At 40.7% G+C, this 23349-nt stretch overlaps 1 protein-coding gene across 2 annotated transcripts in view; it reads left to right on the top strand.

Annotated features, from left to right (window-relative positions):
* ARIH1 (ariadne RBR E3 ubiquitin protein ligase 1) overlaps window positions 1-20688 on the top strand; it is a 92195-nt gene extending 71507 nt beyond the window's left edge. The window contains exons 9-14 of one of the 2 annotated variants that reach the window (XM_077264131.1): window positions 83-154; window positions 1296-1426; window positions 2192-2249; window positions 3901-4161; window positions 15743-15855; window positions 19912-20688. In XM_077264131.1, coding sequence (XP_077120246.1) covers window positions 83-154; window positions 1296-1426; window positions 2192-2249; window positions 3901-4161; window positions 15743-15855; window positions 19912-19996 — 720 coding nt within the window. In that variant the 3' untranslated portion in view covers window positions 19997-20688. Of the gene's footprint in view, window positions 1-82; window positions 155-1295; window positions 1427-2191; window positions 2250-3900; window positions 4162-15742; window positions 15856-19704; window positions 19739-19911 lie in introns of those variants that run through there. The other variant, XM_077264132.1, reaches the window with a different exon arrangement.
* The last annotated feature ends 2661 nt before the right edge of the window (window positions 20689-23349 follow it).

Genomic DNA, 23349 nt, shown 5'->3' with positions numbered 1-23349 from the left:
ATTAAATATCAATCTGTCATGAAGGGAATAGAAGGAGAGATTAAGTTTTTTGAATGTGATTTTTTTTTTTTTCCCCCCCCAGTGGCTAAAAAAATGGATTAAGAAGTGTGATGATGATAGTGAGACCTCAAATTGGATTGCAGCTAACACAAAGGTAAGATTGGTAATTTACTGGTGTTTTCTTTTTAGTGTAGCGTTCCTCAGACCCTGAATGCTATGTTAATTTGCATATTAGCAATATACACAGTCCACTTGACAATGAATTATGCAATGTTGTTCATACTCCGAGCCCCATTTTTGAGGTCAGTGGTGATCCTTGCGGTCAGATATACACTGATGAGCAAGTTATCACCTGCCCTGTGAATACGTGATAACTTGCAGTGTCAGGACTAAGGCTAAGTTCACATTTGCGTTGTTGGGCATTGCGTCGGCGACACAACGCATGCAAAACACATGCAAAAACGCATTGTTTTGTGACGCATGCGTCCATTTTTGGCTTGATTTTGGACGAAAAAAAAATGCAACATGCAGCGTCCTGTGCGCCCTGACGCTTGCGCCAAAAATGACACATGCGTCACAAAACGCAAGACAACGCATGTCCATGCGCCCCCATGTTAAATATAGGGGCGCATGATGCATGCGCCGCTATGCGTCGCCGAACCTACGCCCGACACAACGCAAATGTGAACGTAGCCTAACCTGTTAAAGGAGCATTCCGATTAACATTTTATGGGCTATACCTGTGTGAATGTTTATGTAGTGTACTGTAGGTGTATTAATATACTCGCTGATGGCCGTCTTTTCTAGTGCCGCTCCAGGCCTCTTCTGAGTCACGTGACTGAAGTTCGGACAATCTGGATCACAAATGGCTCTGTGTGAGCCAGAAGTCGCTTTTAAAATGTAAGCCTGTGGTATATCACAAAGCGGCTCCATGGGCTTACATAGTAATAGCGACTTCCAGCTCATACATAAACCCCAATGTGAGTAGGTAAGTCACAATATTTGTCGCATGACCCAGAAGAGTACCAGAGTGGCGTTAAAAACTGGATAAGATGGTGATCAACTAGCATATTAATACTTACACATCACTACACATATATTCATACTGGTTTAGCCCATAAAAACTTTATTCAGAGCGCATGTTTAAATGAAAACTCTCTATTTGGTACCTTGTGTGAATCTTATCCCACTCCAGTCATTCATTTTAACATTATTTGATAGAAGCTCAAAATACAGATGTATTTGAACTCATAGGAAATACCACTTTTATTTATTTCTTGTTTCCTCCACACTAGGAGTGTCCCAAATGTCATGTTACCATAGAGAAAGATGGAGGCTGTAATCATATGGTGTGTCGGAACCAAAATTGCAAAGCTGAGTTCTGCTGGGTGTGTTTGGGTCCTTGGGAACCCCATGGATCAGCTTGGTAAGGGTAGTGCTGTTTGAAGCTTTGATAGAACCATGAGAACTGTGGGTCTAATGTTTGCAGAGAATATAGATTGTGTTGGATATTTGTGATCATTTTCTCGATCACTGGCCTGATCAGTTTAGATTCTTGTGCATCGGGGTGGGCAGGTGGTCGGATCTTTTTTTGGTGCCCTGGCTTAGTCATCCTTGTGGGCTTAAATGATAGGTAATTGAACCTTCAGTAACCTGCCTTCTGCTGTAAATACTGCACTTGCACAGTTAATATTGTGGTCTTTAAAAAAAAAAAATCTCTTGCTGATAGATGCTACTGCGCATGCGCTGGTGCCATTTTGCTGGAGCCAAAAAATTTTTTGTGCTCCAAAAAATGGCGGTGGTGCATGTGCAGATTAAGAACATTGCTTCCAGATAGATGCTACTGCGCCCAGGTCGCCCCAGAGCATGAGCATCTCATTAACTGCGAACTATGATAAGGCTACAACCACAAGACAGATTTCTTCAACCCAGGTATCATTTTAATCAGTGTAACAGCACCAAACTGACAGTGTTTGTAGGTTACTGAGCAAAATCCTGATGAAAGGTTCCCTTTAAATTGTCTGTCCATCAGACTGCCAATGTTGATTCCCAATTTATAAGCATTTATTGACTGACAATAGATAAAAATCTGTGTGTTTACACACCTATATTGTTGATCATTGTTATCCTTTATATCAGGGGTTTCTGCTATTTTTACAATTCGCTGCAATAATTGTACCAAATATTACAGGTATAATTGTAATCGCTACAATGAAGATGACGCAAAAGCTGCCCGAGATGCACAAGAGGTGAGCACATGGAATGGCAAACTTAGTTTGTGGACTTGCAATATTTACAATTCTTTAAAGGGTTTGTTTGGTGCCACTCATTTCCATCTATCTATATAATCGTCTAAGGTCCACTTCCGTCTGTGTCTGTCACGGAAATCCCGCGTCGCTGGGCACAGTCCGGACGTGAATTGGCCCCTCCCTACTCCCCTGCAGTCAGCGCCTCCTCCATACTCCACCACCCCCGCCCCCCAGTCAGCGCCCACATAGCGTTAAAAGGACTGCCTTACACCTCAGCATAACGCGGTAAGACGTTAACGTGTAAGACAGTCCGTTAACGCTGCCATTAACCCTCTGTGTGACCAATTTTTTTACTATTGATGCTGCCTATGTAGCATCAATAGTAAAAACATTTGTTAAAAATAATAAAAAAATCATTATATACTCACCCCCCCGACTGCCCCCGGATCCAGCCCAGTCCTTTCCTGCTCCTCGTGCGCCGCTCCGGTCCACAGAATGCATTGCGGCCATGACCGGAGATGACATAGCGGTCTCGTGAGACCGCTATATCATCACGTGTTATTGCTGCTTGGGACCGGAGCGGCGCGTGAAGAGCTGGGAAAGGCCTGGGCTGGATCCGGGGGCCGTCGTAGGGTGAGTATATAACTATTTTTTATTTGAATTCTTTTTTCTAACAGGGATATGGTGCCCACATTGCTATATACTGCGTGGGCTGTGTTATATACTACGTGGGCAGTGTTATATACTACGTGGCTGTGTTATATACTACGTGGCCGGCCGCAAACAATAAGCAATAGGCGCACTCCGGCCGCAAATTGGCTCGGGATTTGAACCACGCTTCGCTAATTGGTCGCACCCGGCCAGCCGAATTCTGTGTATTCATTGTATTATTCTAAAATCTTCATAAATAAACTACATACATATTCTAGAATACCCGATGTGTTAGAATTGGGCCACCATCTAGTATCTAATATCCCCTTAAGGAAATGCAGATATTGCAGTAGCGTCATATGTAAACATACCTGCTGGAAAGCGGGATCAATTGGTAGGTTTATGCTCCTGTAGTATGTTGTAGGACAGAAGTGTGTTACCTGCCGATTGAGCATGCATCCTGACAGTTATGTGTAGACATAACATCATCACTCACATCCCAATGAGAAAATGTATGAAAACCTCGTTATTATCCAAAATGGCCTGATTTTGTAAATGAATGTTATTTGGGAAAGTCAATTTCCCATACGTCCCATTGTTCCCAAAAACAAACTTAAATTTACATTGGGTTCTATGATGATCTCAATTTGGATACTAGAATTGCAGGAAGTCTGCCAAGTGTGTGTGTGTGTATGTCTGTATGTATGTATGTATGTATGTATGTGTGTGTGTGTGTATGTATGTATGTATATATATATATATATATATATATATATATATATATATATATATATATATATATATATATATATATATATATATATACGTATGTGTGTATGTATATATATATATATATATATATATATTATCCTAAAAAGGGAAGGTTAGGGTATGTCTTATGCCATTGCTTTATTAGGATTTTCTATTTATTTTGTTATATAATAAGACTTTGCATTCCTTAAGAAAGAACTAATTTTTGTACTTCATCCTACTGGTGCAGCGATCCAGAGCAGCCTTACAAAGGTATCTGTTCTACTGTAATCGCTACATGAACCACATGCAGAGCTTGCGATTTGAGCACAAACTATATGCCCAAGTCAAGCAGAAGATGGAGGAGATGCAGCAACATAATATGTCATGGATTGAAGTGCAGTTTCTGAAAAAGGCTGTGGACGTGCTGTGCCAGTGCCGCTCCACGCTCATGTACACTTACGTCTTCGCGTTCTACCTCAAGAAGAACAACCAGTCGATTATCTTTGAGGTGAGGGTTTGTTTTTTGTTTTTTTTAAGCTTGTATGTCGAATTTAAGACTTGAGTCCTAAGGTATAGATCAACCAATAAATTTGTGTGTAAGATATTCTAAGGCAATGTATTATTTAGTAAACGGTTACAATATTGGTATTCAAAAATAACAGTTCTTATAATAAAGCTGCCAGAAACCTGTTTGAAAATTGTCAAAAGTTAGTGCGCGCTCTCAGGATTCTCTGGGAAAGGGCCAGACGTTTCTGCGCACATTTACCTGGCACTTGACCACATTAATTTTATACTAAATTAGGAGAACTAGAGTTATTTAATAAAAAGTATATTTTTTATTGAATACAAACAATAAGAGAGCTACAACAGAAAAAATGTAAGAAAAAACACGTAATTCATGTATTAGCATGGACAGATACCATTGTATATAGTGTGATCCCAATAAGTGCAAACGCACAGCGGTCACAATCCTGGACTGATCAGAGCAGCTATCAATCAAATAGCTGTTAGGTGGCCATGATAGGCAGCACAAAGCAAAAAAGTCCCCATGATATATACAATAAGGGAAAGTACTTGGTCACGTGTTGGAATTAAGTACTAAGAGCTGCTATGCCCCATTTATAGAGAAAGATGATTGCTGCCCCAAAAATAATAGTAGTAAGTCAACGTAAAAGGTTAACGTAAAAGGTTAATTACCCATGAGATGCGAAGTAAAGTCCAGGACCAGACCGCTCTCCCCGACGCGCGACTCGCTTCCTCAAGGGGGCGTCGGAAGGAAGCGAGAGTTACTCTCGCGAAACGCGCGTCGGGGAGAGCGGTCTGGTCCTGGACTTTACTTCGCATCTCATGGGTAATTAACCTTTTACGTTAACCTTTTACGTTGACTTACTACTATTATTTTTGGGGCAGCAATCATCTTTCTCTATAAATGGGGCATAGCAGCTCTTAGTACTTAATTCCAACACGTGACCAAGTACTTTCCCTTATTGTATATATCATGGGGACTTTTTTGCTTTGTGCTGCCTATCATGGCCACCTAACAGCTATTTGATTGATAGCTGCTCTGATCAGTCCAGGATTGCGACCGCTGTGCGTTTGCACTTATTGGGATCACACTATATACAATGGTATCTGTCCATGCTAATACATGAATTACGTGTTTTTTCTTACATTTTTTCTGTTGTAGCTCTCTTATTGTTTGTATTCAATAAAAAATATACTTTTTATTAAATAACTCTAGTTCTCCTAACTTAGTATAGTTAATATTGAGTTAATATATGATTGAGTTTAATTTCTACATTGCTGGTTTCCTTATATACATTAATTTTATGTAGCATGCAAGTAGTCACATGCCCAGCCGGTCCCAGGTACAGTAAGTAAGTCCTAACAGCCTGTACACTGAGCATTGTGATGATTCACAAGTCTGAGGTCTCACAGAGTGACTGCAGACTTAAAGGTGTATTCCCATCTCCAAGATCCTCTCTCAATATGTATTAGGGTAATAATGTTTGAAAATACCTCCAATTAGAAATGTATAGTTTTTTTCTGATTTGCTATGTCTTCATGTGCAGGCATTGCAGGACCTTAGATATCCATGGTTATGACCATTGATATAGTGACAGTTAGCTGGTTGCTAGTGGATGTAACCACGAATACATAAGGACCTACAATGCCTGCACATGATGAAAAAAACATAAGCAAATCAGAAAAACTATGCTACATTTCTTATTGGAGGTATTTGCTAATATCATTATTATTATTATTATTATTATTATTATTATTACTACACCTAGTACGGTACATATTGGGATAGGTTCGTGGAGATGGGAATCAAGCTCCAAGCCAGAACAACCCCTTTAAGGTTACCAAGAACTAGATAATTTCCTTTTAAAGTTTTTCCAGAATTAAGAATAGCTTCTTGATGAGATAGGATCTAGTTTATTGGGTCACAAATAACCAATAATAAATAAAAACCATGGGAGGAGGAGATCCGTGAGTTCCCATACTTTTTTTTTTTTTTATATAAAGGTGCTTTTTATGTAAGTTAAATGGGCACATCTTCTATCGGGTCCCTTTTCAAGTACCAAGTTCCATTCTTATAATACGTTTTGACTTTGCTCTGGACTGTGACGCTATGTGCACACGTCAACATTTTCTGCAGAATTTTCCTGAACAAAACCGGACTTTTTCTGCAGGTAATCCGCATGCATTTTTTGTGCGTTTTATTCCGCAGCTTCCCAATGCATTAAATAGCGTGAAAAATGAGAAAAATATGCAAAATTATTGAACATGCTGCGTTTTTTACCGCAATGCGGTTTTTTTCACAGAAAAAAACGCATCATGTGCACAAAAATTGCAGGATGCATTCAAAATGATGGGATGCTTATGTATGCGTTTTTTAAGCGTTTTCCCCGTGGAAAACGGCCGAAAAAAACTTGAAAAATCCTGAACGTGTGCACATAGCCTGAAGGGTGAGAAGCTATGATATTTTCCAATATGTTAAAAAAAAAACAACTTTCCCACTCAGCTCCTTTGAGGATGGACGCCTCTGCCATGTTCATCTGAAAAAGAACGGATAGTTTTTCTTAATTTGTTAAGGTGCCTGGAGATATATCCAAGTTTGAAGGATTGCTTTCTTTGCTACAGTTGAGATCAGGTGTAAGGTTTTTTTTTTAGACTTTTTGTTACCACAAATTCACAGCATGTCAAAGGGCAAAAAGGTGGTCAGGAATCAGGACAAAATGTTTATCCTTAGCCAGAATTTCTCAATCATTACACATGACCACAGGCAATGGGTGATGTCGGCTTGGGGAATGCCACATTTGAAACGCCTCTGGTCGGGAGAGACATATGATCTGCGATAGGTTCTTAAAGGGTATTGTCCACTGTTTGGACAAGCCCTGCCCAATTGCTGTATTTCCGCATGTAGAATCACAACGGGCTATAGTGGGCACAGTAGACAGTACCAGTAAGGTGCTACATCAACCCTACAAGAGCTGTATAGCAATGTATAAGAGAAAAAGGTAGTAAGGAAGAAAATGTGTACACCCATTATAAGAATTGATACATGTTATTAATGACCATAAACAACAGAAAATCAACATTAACTGACAAAAACATTTAAAAATGTATTTACATAGAGAAATTTAAGTCCTTGTATGTAGTGGTTTAATTAGCACCTCTTCAACAGGCAAAAACATATAAAGTGGAAAGGCACAGTGGATGTAAAACCATACAATTAGTAGCAAATACAATGCATAAGTAACATATATGGTATTTACCAGGGTATGTTCGTAGTGCATGTTTCAGAAAGACCCAATGCGTGTTGCTGCTACGCAGCAGCTTCATCAGGGGTGACCCCTGACATAAGTATTGATGCCAGGTTGAGAGTGCATATGTCTGAGAACTTAGTTCACACCACCGTGCAGTCTACTTTGTTGTAAGATTTTAAGGGGGAGCTTTTATTTTTTGTTTCTCCCATGTTAAAGATCGATAAAGGAAATTGATCCTTTGCTCTTTACTGTGATGAAGATTAACAGGAAGTTCCTGCATGAAAAAGAACTTCCTACGCTACTCTATTATTTTTAAAAGGTTTGATCTGCCTATAAAGATGAGCAGAATGTTTTTGTTTGGAAAAAAAAATTGTTTTCAGATGTTTTACATGTTTGGATACTCAAAGGGGTTGTCTGGGACTATTTTATTTTTTTTAATATGAGCCTGAGAATGAACAGGCAGATAGTTGCGAAATACCTGCCTTTTCTGCTCAGAGCAGATCTCTGCCAGCACAGAGCGGTCACATACTGCTCCTGCCGGCGATTCTGCTGACGCTGCCTAAGGGTGTGTGCACATGTTGCGGAATGGTGTGTGGATTTTTCCGCACCGATTTTGGTAAATCCGCAGGAAATCCGCACTGCGCGTGGTTTTTGTGCGGATTTCACCTGCGGTTTTACACTTGCGGATTCCTATTGAGGAGCAGGTGTAAACCGCTGCGGAATCTGCACAAAGAATTGACATGCTGCGGAATAAACAAAGCTGTGTTTCCGCGGCAGGCATGTGCCTTTTAGACAATGGTCTAAGAGCATGGTCTAAGAGGCTTCTATCAGTGTAAAGAAAAGTCCACACCAGGCATTTTTGATACGTTTTTTTTAGTGCTAATTTTCAGTTGCATTTTACAGAAATCTCATGCACACACATTGGTTTTTTTGTCATCAGTATTTTGTACTTTGCATGTTTTTTTTGGACATGGAGCATGTCCCTTTTTTCAGCGTTTTTTCTGTTGTTGACTTGAATGGGTGGTGAAAAAATGCACCAAAAATGCAAGTACCGTAGGTTGTTTTGCTGCGTTTTTTGTGCCAAAACCTGATTTTCTGGAATAAGACCCAATACTATGGAAACTCCAATGTCAGTGCCCATCGAAGAGTGCCGGATAAATGTTATCTACTATATAATTGTCTAAGGGGTACTTCCGTCTGTCTGTCCCGGAAATCCCGCGTCACTGATTGGTCTCACCATCTGCCTGTCCTGGCTGCCGCGACCAATCAGCGACGGCCACAGCCCGGCCGAGAATTAGTCCCTCCCTACTTCCGTCCAGTCAGTGCCCGCCGCCCGCTCCATACTCCCTCCACTCAGCGCTCACACAGGGTTAATGCCAGCGTTAACAGTCCGTGTTATGCCGCGGGTAACGCACTCCTTTAACGCTGATATTAACCCTGTGTGTCCCCAACTTTTTACTATTGATGCTGCCTATGCAGCATCAATAGTAAAAAGATGTAATGCTAAAAATAATTTAAAAAACTGCTATTCTCACCTTCCGTAGTCTGCCCAGGTGCGCGGCTGCCGCCAGCTTCCGTTCCCAGAGATGCATTGCGAAATTACTCAGAAGACTTAGCGGACTCGCGAGACCGCTAAGTCATCTGGGTAATTTCGCTATGCATCCTGGGAAGAGAAGATGGCGGCAGCCGTGTGCGCATCGGCACAGCTTCGCTTGACGCCGGAGGGTGAGTATATAACTATTTTTTATTATAATTATTTTTTTTAACAGGGATATGGTGACCACACTGCTATATACTATGTGGGCTGTGTTAAATACCGTGTGGCTGCTATATACTACCTGGCCAGTGTTAGATACTATGTGGGCTGTGTTATATACTGCGTGGGCTGTGCTATATATTTCGTGGCCAGTGTTATATTCTGCATGGCCTGTGTTATATACTACGTCGCCTGTCTTATATACAACGTGACTGCTATATACTGCGTGGGCTGTGTTATATAGTACGTGGGCTGTTTTATATAGTACGTGGGCTGTGTTATATAGTACGTGGGCTGTGTTATATAGTACGTGGGCTGTGTTATATAGTACGTGGGCTGTGTTGTATAGTACGTGGGCTGTGTTGTATAGTACGTGGGCTGTGTTATATAGTACGTGGGCTGTGTTATATAGTACGTGGGCTGTGTTATATAGTACGTGGGCTGTGTTACATAGTACGTGGGCTGTGTTATATAGTACGTGGGCTGTGTTATATAGTACGTGGGCTGTGTTATATAGTGCGTGGGCTGTGTTATATAGTGCGTGGGCTGTGTTACATAGTACGTGGGCTGTGTTACATAGTACGTGGGCTGTGTTATATAGTACGTGGGCTGTGTTATATAGTACGTGGGCTGTGTTATATAGTACGTGGGCTGTGTTATATAGTGCGTGGGCTGTGTTATATAGTACGTGGGCTGTGTTACATAGTACGTGGGCTGTGTTATATAGTACGTGGGCTGTGTTATATAGTACGTGGGCTGTGTTATATAGTGCGTGGGCTGTGTTATATAGTGCGTGGGCTGTGTTATATAGTGCGTGGGCTGTGTTATATAGTGCGTGGGCTGTGTTATATAGTGCGTGGGCTGTGTTATATAGTGCGTGGGCTGTGTTATATAGTGCGTGGGCTGTGTTATATAGTGCGTGGGCTGTGTTATATAGTGCGTGGGCTGTGTTATATAGTGCGTGGGCTGTGTTATATAGTGCGTGGGCTGTGTTATATAGTGCGTGGGCTGTGTTATATAGTGCGTGGGCTGTGTTATATAGTGCGTGGGCTGTGTTATATAGTGCGTGGGCTGTTATATAGTACGTGGGCTGTGTTATATAGTACGTGGGCTGTGTTATATAGTACGTGGGCTCTGTTATATAGTACGTGGGCTGTGTTGTATAGTACGTGGGCTGTGTTGTATAGTACGTGGGCTGTGTTGTATAGTACGTGGGCTGTGTTGTATAGTGCGTGGGCTGTGTTATATAGTACGTGGGCTGTGTTATATAGTACGTGGGCTGTGTTGTATAGTACGTGGGCTGTGTTGTATAGTACGTGGGCTGTGTTGTATAGTACGTGGGCTGTGTTGTATAGTACGTGGGCTGTGTTATATAGTACGTGGGCTGTGTTATATAGTACGTGGGCTGTGTTATATAGTACGTGGGCTGTGTTATATAGTACGTGGGCTGTGTTATATAGTACGTGGGCTGTGTTATATAGTACGTGGGCTGTGTTATATAGTGCGTGGGCTGTGTTATATAGTGCGTGGGCTGTGTTATATAGTGCGTGGGCTGTGTTATATAGTGCGTGGGCTGTGTTATATAGTGCGTGGGCTGTGTTATATAGTGCGTGGGCTGTGTTATATAGTGCGTGGGCTGTGTTATATAGTGCGTGGGCTGTGTTATATAGTGCGTGGGCTGTGTTATATAGTGCGTGGGCTGTGTTATATAGTGCGTGGGCTGTGTTATATAGTGCGTGGGCTGTGTTATATAGTGCGTGGGCTGTGTTATATAGTGCGTGGGCTGTGTTATATAGTGCGTGGGCTGTGTTATATAGTGCGTGGGCTGTGTTATATAGTGCGTGGGCTGTGTTATATAGTGCGTGGGCTGTGTTATATAGTGCGTGGGCTGTGTTATATAGTGCGTGGGCTGTGTTATATAGTGCGTGGGCTGTGTTATATAGTGCGTGGGCTGTGTTATATAGTGCGTGGGCTGTGTTATATAGTGCGTGGGCTGTGCTATATACTGCGTGGCCCAGTGTTGTATACTGCGTGGGCTGTGTTGTATACTGCGTGGGCTGTGTTGTATACTGCGTGGGCTGTGTTGTATACTGCGTGGGCTGTGTTGTATACTGCGTGGGCTGTGTTGTATTATGCGTGGGCTGTGCTGTATATTACGTGGCCAGTGTTGTATACTGCGTGGGCTGTGTTGTATACTGCGTGGGCTGTGTTGTATACTGCGTGGGCTGTGTTGTATACTGCGTGGGCTGTGTTGTATACTGCGTGGGCTGTGTTGTATACTGCGTGGGCTGTGTTGTATACTGCGTGGGCTGTGTTGTATACTGCGTGGGCTGTGTTGTATACTGCGTGGGCTGTGTTGTATTATGCGTGGGCTGTGTTGTATACTGCGTGGGCTGTGCTGTATATTACGTGGCCAGTGTTGTATACTGCGTGGGCTGTGTTGTATACTGCGTGGGCTGTGTTGTATACTGCGTGGGCTGTGTTGTATACTGCGTGGGCTGTGTTGTATACTGCGTGGGCTGTGTTGTATACTGCGTGGGCTGTGTTGTATACTGCGTGGGCTGTGTTGTATTATGCGTGGGCTGTGTTGTATACTGCGTGGGCTGTGTTGTATTATGCGTGGGCTGTGTTGTATTATGCGTGGGCTGTGTTGTATTATGCGTGGGCTGTGTTGTAGACTGCGCGGGCTGTGTTGTAGACTGCGCGGGCTGTGTTGTAGACTGCGCGGGCTGTGCTGTAGACTGCGCGGGCTGTGCTGTAGACTGCGCGGGCTGTGCTGTAGACTGCGCGGGCTGTGCTGTAGACTGCGCGGGCTGTGCTGTAGACTGCGCGGGCTGTGCTGTAGACTGCGCGGGCTGTGCTGTAGACTGCGCGGGCTGTGCTGTAGACTGCGCGGGCTGTGCTGTAGACTGCGCGGGCTGTATTAATGCATCGGGTATTCTGCAATATGTATGTATGTATATAGCAGCCACATAGTATATAGCACAGTCCACGTAGTATTTGCTATATACTACATGGCTCCTATATACTACGTGGCCTGTGCTATATACTATGTGGCTTCTATATACATACATACATATTCTAGAATACCCGATGCGTTAGAATCGGGCCACCATCTAGTCCAAAATATCATGTTAAATGTTCCCAAGAAAAGCTTCAACTTAACAAACAAAAAAAGCAAGTCCTACTCAGGTCTGTCATCTGTCAATGGAAATATAGAGGGCTTCCGTGTTACTGGTAGTTCAAAGGCTCTGGAGAAGCGCTATGGCTCATCACCCCAGCCCTCCCAAAGAAATCCAGCGAATTCCACAGTCCTAAATCCAAATGCCCCTCTCCTTTCTGAACCTCAGAGTGTGTCTAAACCACATTTATTATCCAAATGTTTAGCATTTCTGTAGCCCTGAGAGCCCGCCTAATTTATGGGGTTCGTGACTCCAGAAACTCAAAATCATCACTACAGCTGTAGATGATATTTCAGAGGGGTGTAATTTCCAAAGTGAGGTCACTTAAAGGGGGGGGGGATTCTGCTCTTTTGCCACTTAAGGGCTTTATATATGGAGTCTGCAAGCTATTCTACGATTTTGTTCTCAAAATGTCAAATAGCACTCCTTCCCTCCTGAGTCTCGCTGTGTGGTTAAGCACCTAAAGGTGCAATGTGCACACCACACCTCTAAATACGGTAAGTTCCTTGAAGGGTGTAGTTTCCAAAATAAGGTTATGGGGGAGGGGTTTTCCATATCAGTGGCTCTCCAAACGCGACATCTGTTCCAGACAATTTTGCTCTCCAAAAGTAGAAGGGTGCTACTTACCCTTCTGAGCACTGCCATGTACCAAACAGTAGTTGAGTAATTGCACAACAAATAGTGTGGTCCAATTTCTCCTGTTACCCTTTTAAAAATGCAAGATTAGGGGCTAAATCAATGTTTAGTTTGGAGAAAGTCACTTTTTTTCCCCTCCTATACTGCTTTAATTCTTATGAAACCCCTAAAAGGTTAATAAACTGATGTACTTTTGAGCACTTTGAGGGGTGCAGTTTTTAAAATGGTGTCACTTTTGGGTATTATCTGTCAAATAGGCCCTTCAAAATGACTTCAGAAGGGATGTGGTGCTTAGAAACCCTTCTAAATTCTTAACAGAAAAAATTGTTTAAAAAAAATGTTGCTGATGTGAATTAGACGTGGTAAATGTTATTTATTAACGGTTTCGTGTGGTATAACTATATTGTTTAAGGTTATAAAAATGCAAAGTTTTAAAATTGCTAAATTTTCAAACTTTTGTCAAATTTTCAGTATTTCCATAAATAAACATGAATCATATCAGTCTAAATTTACTACTTCTATGAAGTACAATATGTCATTAAAAACAATAAATATGGGTGGGTGATATCCGCGCTGCTGTGATAGAACAAATCCAGATACAGTTGTAATACACTTTAGTGGTTTATTCAACGCGTTTCAAAGCCTATTGCTTCTTCTTCAGGAAATTAACACAGAGACATGTCTCTGTGATAATTTCCTGAAGAAGCAATAGGCTTTGAAACTCGTTGAATAAACCACCAAAATGTATTACAACAACTATATCTGGATTCGTTCTATCACAGCTGCTCGGATATCACCCACCCATATTTATTATAACGTCTCTTGAGAAGTCGGTTTGCCGACCTGTGGATCTGCAGCAGCTGACATCTACATGCCCTTACTCTGCACCATCAAGTGAGCAGTTCTCTAAACATTGATTAGAGTAATCCGTGGGATAAGACTCCATTTGTGCTTTTTTGTTTCCTATTATTCTACTATTAAAAAACAATGTCAGAATCCGTGGGATATGTTGAAGCGTTCAGAGTTATTACCTCATAAAGTTATAGTGGTCAGAATTGAAACAATTGACCTGGTCCAGAGTGTGAAAACAGGCTGAGGGATCAAAGGATTAAAGAATAAATCTTTTCCAGCCTTGTATGAAATCACTCACACAAATATCATAAAGAGGAAGAATTCCATTCAAGTGGGATTGATAGGCTGACTCTGACTCTTCAGAATCTGTGCTTTACATTTGTCTATGTTAAATACTAAATCTGATGAGGTGCCTATAAGTTTTAGATCTTCCAAGATATTAAGATATTATAAAGTGTTTGTTTTGGGGATGAGACCTTCATGAGCAGATCGTCGACAAAGGCCGCTACTTTAACCCCTTCATGACGGAGCCATATTTTTTTATTTTTTTTTTCCGTCAATATGGCCATGTGAGGGCTTGTTTTTTTGTGAGACGAGTTGTACCTTTGAATGACATCATTGGTTTTACCATGTCATGTAGTAGGAAACAGGAAAAAAAGTCCAAATGCTGCGAAATTGCAAAAAAATGCAATTCCACAGCTGGTTTTTGTATTTTTATTTTTACCATGTTCACCAAATGCTAAACCTGACCTGCCATTATCATTGTCCAAGTAATTACGAGTTCATAGACATCAAATATGTAAAGGTTGTTTTTTATTTACCGTATTTTTCTTGTGCTGCTGCCGGGTGCCGAACGGCAGATCGCTGCTATGTAGCAGAGGCGATCGTGCTGTGCCTGCTTCTAGCCTCCCATGGAGGCAATTGAAGCATGGCAAAAGTAAAAAAAAAAAAAAAGTAAAAAAAAATGTGAAAAAAATATAAAAGCTTAAATCACCCCCCTTTCGCCCCAATCAAAATAAATCAATAAAAAAAAATCAAATCTACACATATTTGGTATCGCCACGTTCAGAATCGCCCGATCTATCAAAAAAAAAAAAGCATTAACCTGATCGCTAAACGGCGTAGCAAGAAAAAAATTTGAAATGCCAGAATTACATTTTTTTGGTCGCCGCGACATTGCATTAAAATGCAATAACGGGCGATCAATAGAACGTATCTGCACCAAAATGCTATCATTAAAAACGTCATCTCTGCACGCAAAAAATAAGCCCTCAACCGACCCCAGATCATGAAAAATGGAGACGCTACGAGTATCGGAAAATGGCGCAAATTTTTTTTTTTTTTTTTTTTTTTTTTTTTTAGCAAAGTTAGGATTTTTTTTTCACCACTTAGGTAAAAAAGAACCTAGTCATGTTAGGTGTCTATGAACTCGTACTGACCTGGAGAATCATAATGTCAGATCAGTTTTAGCATTTAGTGAACCTAGCAAAAAAGCCAAACAAAAAACCAGTGTGGGACTGCACTTTTTTTTGCAATTTCACCGCACTTGGAATTTTTTTCTCGTTTTCTAGTACACGACATGCTAAAACCAATGATGTCGTTCAAAAGTACAACTCGTCCCGCAAAAAATAAGCCCTCACATGGCCAAATTGACGGAAAAATAAAAAAGTTATGGCTCTGGGAAGGAGGGGAGTGAAAAACGAACACGGAAAAACGAAAAATCTCAAGGTCATTAAGGGGTTAATGATGCTACCTCAATAAGCAGTGAACTGCTTCAGCGAAAATGGAAAATACTAGTTGGCGATAAGTGTCAAATAATTATACATTTTGCATAGATCTAACTTTTAAGACAATCAAATATTTATCATCTTCACTTTTCCTCATATGCAGAATAATCAGGCAGATTTAGAGAATGCAACAGAAGTTCTGTCTGGATATCTGGAACGAGATATTTCCCAGGACTCCCTTCAAGACATTAAGCAAAAAGTACAAGATAAGTACAGGTGAGAACCACTGGTATTTGTGCTATTCTGCACATTTTTAGTTTTGTCTTCAATTTAACATGCATGAAATGGAATGTACTATCAGAAAATAACAAACCTTTGCAATGTGCCCCTCTCTCACAAATGTGGAGAGAACAGGGGCAGTCTTCCAACGCCCACTTGAATTCATTTAATTGGAAGCCTTAGTATATTTTGGAGTGAGGAAGGAAATTCATTTATTTTTTTTAGGAAAACACTCTTTTTTACATTTTGTTTCCCATTTTCCATGCCACTGCCTATACACAAAAACATTTTAAATATTATAGGTAAATGGAGCCTTTTAAGTAGCTCAGTTCTTTTATGTGCTGTGCACGTCCACCTTCTTATCATTGGAGGAGGGGTGCAATGACAGATAACTACTCACTGGCATTGTGCTCGTATAGGCGCTGCTTCCGCACATCATGCCCAGATTACATAGTTGCAGCAGAACAAAAGGGATGTGTTGTAGTCTATACTCGCCTTTTTTTTTCCATTTAGTGTATGTTCACACTCTGTCGGATACACAGCAGCTCCAGAATAAATATCTGCTATTAGAGTTGGTGCCAATTTATTTACACGTCCCACTTTATCTGCCACAACAGTGGCCCACTGGACAGGAGAGGGAGTGCCGCTACTTACCTGGCTGTGCCAATGCCCTTCTTTTGACTAGCAGGCCTAGTGCGACATCACGTGCGTCCTGCTGCAATGATGACGTCACCATAGGCTGTCTAATCAAAAGCAGAGTTGCAGGTAAGAGGGGAATGCCCCCTTTCTTGTCCACCAGCCACAGATCAAAGCCATGGCCAATGGAATGGGACGTGTGAATCGATTCCCACAAACTTTTTGCTGTGTATTATGGCATTGTTGAGATTTTTTAAGAAAATCTCATCCACATTCTGTAGAGAAATTCTGCAGCTTAAAGTGATCTGCGCTGCTGATTTCACATGTGCCAATTCAATTTTTTTTAAAAGAATAGCAGGGTGTTTTGATTATTACCATTTTACAAAAAATCACTTGTTCTAAAAGGACAAACATGTTTTCATACTTGCCGAGCCACAGTTGTCAGTCACATGCGCACCTTGTGAAATATACATGCCATCTCGGGAGTCACAGGCTGCCTCTTTGCTATGTGATGTCATCCCCATTTACTTACAGGCGCAGACGGTCTGGTCACACTGTTCTATTAGGATACATGGCTGTCTCTGATTCCAGTTCTCTTCTGCACAGTGCCTGCTCTAAGGGAACCTATAATTCTGCCACTCAAAGCTCTGAATAGTACCTCTTTTAGTGATGGTCTTCCCTCAAAAATAAATGAAAAATATACAATAAAAAATATATATATAATTCTGTCTCTTGTGTACCACAGAATGATTGATTGTTGCAGCAGTAGGCACTTTGCCCACTATGGCCTTTTTTCTATACGATAGCTGAAGTTTCGGATGTCTGGTGCCCCAATGGCTCTGCTGAACCCTGTGAACACTACTGTACTATACACTGTGCAACACTGCAGTATAGACTCGTATATTGCATAGTTGATGGCAGCCTTGACATCTAGGTGTTAAGTCAGAGGCTGTTTGTTAGGATTTGGCAAAGCCATTGCCTGTCTGTTTATTACTGATTACACCAAAGCAATATTTGATCAATAATAAGATTGCAGGTTCATCAGTCATTTATTTTTACTCCAAAATGAATTTATGAATCCCTTCCCAACATGGCTATTTTCCGTTTTTGTTTTCTCCTCTCCTCTTTCCAACAGCTGTAACTTTTTTTTTTTTCCTCTGGTCATAGCCATATGATGGCTTGTTTTTTTGCAGGACGAGTTGTACTTTTGAATAATATAATTTATTTTATCTTATGATGTATTGGAAATTGTGAAAAACATTCAAGGTGCCATGACATTGCAAAACTAACGCAAATCAACAGTTGTTTTTTTTTGTTTTGTTTTTTTTAAATTTATTTACAGTGTTTACTATATGGTAAAAATTTACCAACAGTATGATTTTCCGAGACCGGTAACATTTTACATTTTCAGTCAGTGAAGCTGTGTGAACACTTGTTTATTTGCACTCTAAGCCAACTTTTTAGTATATACCCTTTTGGGATAGATGTGATGTTGTGATCACCTTTCATTGATTTTTTTTTTTTATATTATTTATTATTGCAGTGGCCGAAAAAGTGTAATTTTGGCATTCTAGATATTTTTGTCATGAGACTGTTTACTGAACTGGTTAATTTGATATTTTGATACATCAGATTTATACAGATATGGAAATAATACATATGTATTTTTTATTTTTAATGGGTAAAATGGGGGGGGGGTGATTTGAAATTATTATTTTTTTCATATTCTTTTAAACTTTTTTTTTAAACTTTTTACTGTATTTATTGTTTTTTTAGAGGATTTGAACCTGCGATCGTCTGATCACTTCTGCTATATACTACAATACCACAGAATTATTGCAGATAAATCATGGTTTCCTATCAAAACAGTCAGAAGCTGGTGTTCTCTTGACAGGCATGGAGGTCTTCAGCAGAAATGTGGCTGTCATGGCAGCCTATCTGCAATAGGCACCGATGGACACATAGAATAACTTGTTTCCCTTTCGATCTGCTGTAAATGTTGCTGTCAGTGATTGAGAGAGGCATTTAGCAGGTTAACAGAGCCAGGGTGGAGCTTTTCTTCAAACAGGGATGTTAAAGGGAACCTGTCACCCTCAAAATCAAAGGTGAGCTAAGCCCACCGGCATCAGAGGCTTATCTAGCATTCTGCTTTCACGGCTTACGTCCACCGGCCCTATTGAAAATCAACGGAAGGTTGTTTTTGCGGTGCACCGTGACTTCCAGTTTTGCACATCACCGTTTTCTTTTCCCAATACTTTTGCTATAGTATTGGAAACATGGAAAACCGTGATCCACAAGTTTTTTGCGGTCCGTTATTGTGGCAGACCTTGAAAATTGCGTCAATACGGCCAACAAAAAAGGCCCGCAATAACAGGCCGCAAAAAACACGGTATGTGTAAAAAAAAGCATAAGGGGTGAAACAGGTTCACTTTTTGGAGTATAGTGATATAAAAACAAGAGTGCTATTTTCTAGTAAAATATAAAACTACAAATATTTAGCATGTTATATGTAAAAACTAAATTTGAAAGGAAGTAGAAAACCAATGGCAGAAATTATGTGGTTTTTTTTTTCCTTTCAATCTTTTCCCACAAAACTTATGGCATAAAACCACCAATACAGATAGGTTGACAGAATAGTAAAGGTTATAGCGCTCTGAACTGTACTCATGCCTCTTTCTATATACCTTTTGATCTGTAGGTATGAACATAAGTGAAAAAAATTATTGTAAATGAGTTACTGTATTTTTCAGTACAAAATGCACTTAGAGCAAGATTTTTTTTTTTTTTTGCTAATAAAGGCCACATGTCCCAAAGACTGAAGTCTGGAAGGGGCCTTGTCTTATCATTTGGTTGACATCCGGTGTATGCGTGATCCAATGTGAGAGAGCTGCAGTAGATTTCTGACTGAATGTAGATGCTACAATCACAGATCGTGACCAGCCGGATAGTAACTGCAGACGTTTGACAGTCCATGCATTGAAGACCTGGGCATTAGAGCCAAACACTGACAAGCCTGTCTATTGACCACTAAGAAATGAAAAATCTTACATACACTTGCCTACTGAAGGTTAGAAGATAAAAATACATATTCCTACTTCAACTACTACATTTATGGTATCCCACTGAGACTGTGTGTCCCCCATACGCCCCATGGGTGGACATTTCTTTACATTTTGGTTTCTTTTTTGTTGCCATTTTTTTGTCTTGCAGACTTAAAAACAACAGGTAAAAAGCTTCTCCTAGATCAAGTCTGGATTGACACAATCTTCTGAATGTAAATACCGAATATTGATTGCAAGCAGACATTTTGAAACCCATCAGGAACCACTCACATTGCTGTATTGCACGAGTATGCATCACCTGTGTAAGTAGATACATTCATTGTAAAGTAGCCTAATTTTTTCTTTGTTCCCTTAGATACTGCGAGAGTAGGAGGCGGGTACTGCTTCTTCATGTGCACGAAGGTTATGAGAAGGACTTGTGGGAATATATTGAGGACTGAGCCGTCTTCACAGACCACCCTGTCACCACCAGACACTAGATTTCAAATCCCATTAAATGCATCTCTGCCCCATGAGGCCGGTCCCCGCACATTCAGCCGTCTCCTTTTTGATTTCTTGCTCTTATCTGTTGCGCTCCTACCAGAATGTTTTGGGTTTTTTTCCCCCAATCTTTTTTTTTTTTTTTTTCTTTGTTAACAGAACGTTTAAGTAAATTATATTGTAATAATAAAAAGAAAGCAGTTAGCAGAGGCAGTGGGTTTGACAGTATTGTAGGCTTGTTTAACCCCTTGGCTAATAGTGACTGGTTACTGGATACTTTATACCAGGGGGTTAAAATGTGTGCAGCACCTCAGCTATTTGCGAATGCTTTCCCCTAACTTTGGCTTGCCACAATCGGGCTGATTTCCCCTTCACCCTCCCCCTCAAGAACATTTCCTTTCATTCTTTTATAACATCTCGCCAACTTCTTTTCTGCCGATGTCTCCCCTGTTAAACCTGTCTGCTTTTCTGCCAGTTTCTCCCCTTTTTCTCGATTTCATTTTTATCTTCAGACTACCCCTCTGCATCTTTTCTATTCCTGGGTTGGAGCTGAACTGCTTTGAAAAGTTGAAAAAATAGAAGAAAAAAAAAAAAATAGCTTTGTACATGACTTTTAAAAACAAAACAAGATTAAAGTGAACAGAAGACAGCAGTATTTTTCAACCTTGTAAATAGTGCATCTGCATGAGAAGGGTTGAGGTGGGACACGCATGGTGTTTGCATCATGTTCAAGTACAATATGGGGAAAAAATATTTATTCTTTCTTGAAGATCGTTGGTTCTGGCTGTGCTGTTTATTCTTTAGTCTTTTTGACTAGACAATGTGTCTACAAATGCCACACAGTCTAAAAAGATTTTTCCAGTTGCCACAATAACCACTCCATAGAGAATGTTGGTTGTGTACATTGCATTAAATCTGGCTGTGCTGGCTGAAATAACATTTCCAGGGAGGCACTGTGTGTGATTGAGTGTGAATGCCACTAGATGTTAGGACTCCATGAACTATGTTACTTGAAAATATTAAAATGAGAATGAGTGAAGGGACATTTTGCTTGAACCGGACATGACCTTCTTGCAGATTGTCTCTGTATTGAGTATTTTTGCTAATGTGATGCTACAGAGTGCCTGCAGCATTATGAGAGTTGACCATTAGTGAGCATTGTACAGTAGGAGAACGTAATTATTTTTTGCCTTTTAAATTAAGGAAAACTATACAGTTGAACAGGAAGAATCGAACCAAAAAGGGTTGACTATAAAAAGCATAGATTTTGTTACCGTGTAATACAACTGTTGGTGAAAGTTATAATGCAAGAGCTGCTCACATATTGTTCATTAAATTTGGTAAGACCAAATGATGAAAGTAACAATTTGTTTCCCCCCATATTATTGTGCACTGGATGTATTCACCACGATCATTTTCCTGAATGACTGATTAAAGTAACCTTCTGGTGTTTTTTTTTTTAATAAGTCTTCCCTCAACCACAGGTATAAGGTGCACAGTTGATGTAGTAAAATACTTAACCTCCGGTGCCTTTTCCAGTTTCCACTCCGGTCCCCATGTGACTGCAGTTCTTTTTCACTCCGGTCCCCCCATTTGCATCATGTGACTGCAGTTCTTTTTCTCTCCGGTACCCCCTTTTGCACCATGTAACTGCAGTTGCTTCTCACTCCGATCCTCCTCCTGCACCATGTGTCTGCAGTTCCTTTTCACTACGTTCCTCCCCCTGCACCATATGACAGTTCTGACTTGCTGAAATACACAGCTTATTCAATGTGTAAGGGAGGGCTGTGGAGTCGGAGCCCATTTTTTTGGAGTCGGTGTCGTGGAAATTGACGAGTCTGAGGTTCAGCTTACCGACTCCACAGCCCTTGTGAATGGGTCACTTTATTTAAGTCTGAGATTCTGATATACTTGCACTGAGAAAGTAAGTCTACTGTGTGAACTGACAAGTCAGAGCTGTGGTCACATGCTGCAAAAGAGGACCTTAACAGCACTGGAAATGGAAGACGGCAGCAGTGGAAAAGTATCTTGATACATTGTCTTTGCATGTATTATCTATGGTTAGTGGAAGAGATTTAAAAAAAAAAAAAAAAAAAAGTCAGACGACTACTTTAACGTTATGGGTAAATTCCACTTGGACATTTCCAGTCCATATTTTCCACAGCTGCAAAAACTGCTGTGCATTTTATTGTGGAAATGCCTCTTGTAGGATGAACTCCCGATTGACTTTTCTGCTGCACATTTCATGAGACTTTGTGAAGTTTGTTCCACACTGCTGCTACTGTCAGATTCAGATTTTTCTTAATCAAATCTGAATTATTACATCTGTTGCTTATCCGCCTTGTGAAAACACACCCTAAATGTTACAATAATTGTTGACTGAAATAATGAAGAGATTGTCAATGGATCACTGCTCAAAGCCATTACCCAAGTCCTTTCATTAAATTGTCAGAAACCCATCTGCTTAAAAAATTGCCCCACACTCGTCCCAAAGTGGAACATTACTATTACTGCTCCATTCACAGAGTATTTCAATCTTGTATATTAGTGTACTATAAAGGGAAAACTGAAGGTAACTAAATAAGGTAATTTTTGCCTTTTAAAGGCGTTTTCCCACAAATAAAGTGAATTTTAATTAATGGTATAAAAATAAATTCCACAATTGGATGTGTTAAAAAAACAAAAAAAAACAAACAACAAAAAAAAAAAACCACTGTCCCTGCTATGTACTGTGTAATGGCTGTGTCTGACCGTGCAGGAACATGGTCTGATCATACCACAGCTCCTGGGCAGGGGAGGAAGCAAGAGTGTGTACAGACAGGACAATATGAAATCCCTTTTTTGTGAGTTTTTGCATGTTTAAAAACAAAAGCTTTACCTCACAGAATGAGGTCCTGTCTGTATACTCTCTTGCTGCTACTCAATTGTGGAACTTATTTTTTTGTACTTTGTCCATGGGAAAACTCTTTAAGGCCATGTACTTAAGTAGTGGAAATTCTGCAGGCTTTTCTCCTTCGCCACATTGGGGGACACAGGATCATGTGTTATGCTGCTGTCACTAGGAGGCTGACACTAAGTTGAGACAAAAAGGGTTAGCTCCTCCCCTGCAGTATACACCCTCATGCTGGCTTCCAGAGACCCAGTTCAAGCTTAGTGTCCGTAGGAGGCACACTGGATTTAAACCTTGCTATTCCGGACGAAGGGGGCGACGGATTCTTTCATGTTCCGATCTCCCCCGAACCAACAACAGGCGAGCACGGGAGTTTCACCTCTCCGTATCCTCTCCTGCGACGTGGGAAGCCACTGCCTGAGC

This window comes from Ranitomeya variabilis, chromosome 5, assembly GCF_051348905.1.
Source record: "Ranitomeya variabilis isolate aRanVar5 chromosome 5, aRanVar5.hap1, whole genome shotgun sequence".
Lineage (NCBI taxonomy): Eukaryota > Metazoa > Chordata > Amphibia > Anura > Dendrobatidae > Ranitomeya > Ranitomeya variabilis.
The sequence above is the reverse complement of the archived record's forward strand: the minus strand, read 5'-3'. Positions and strand labels throughout refer to the sequence as shown.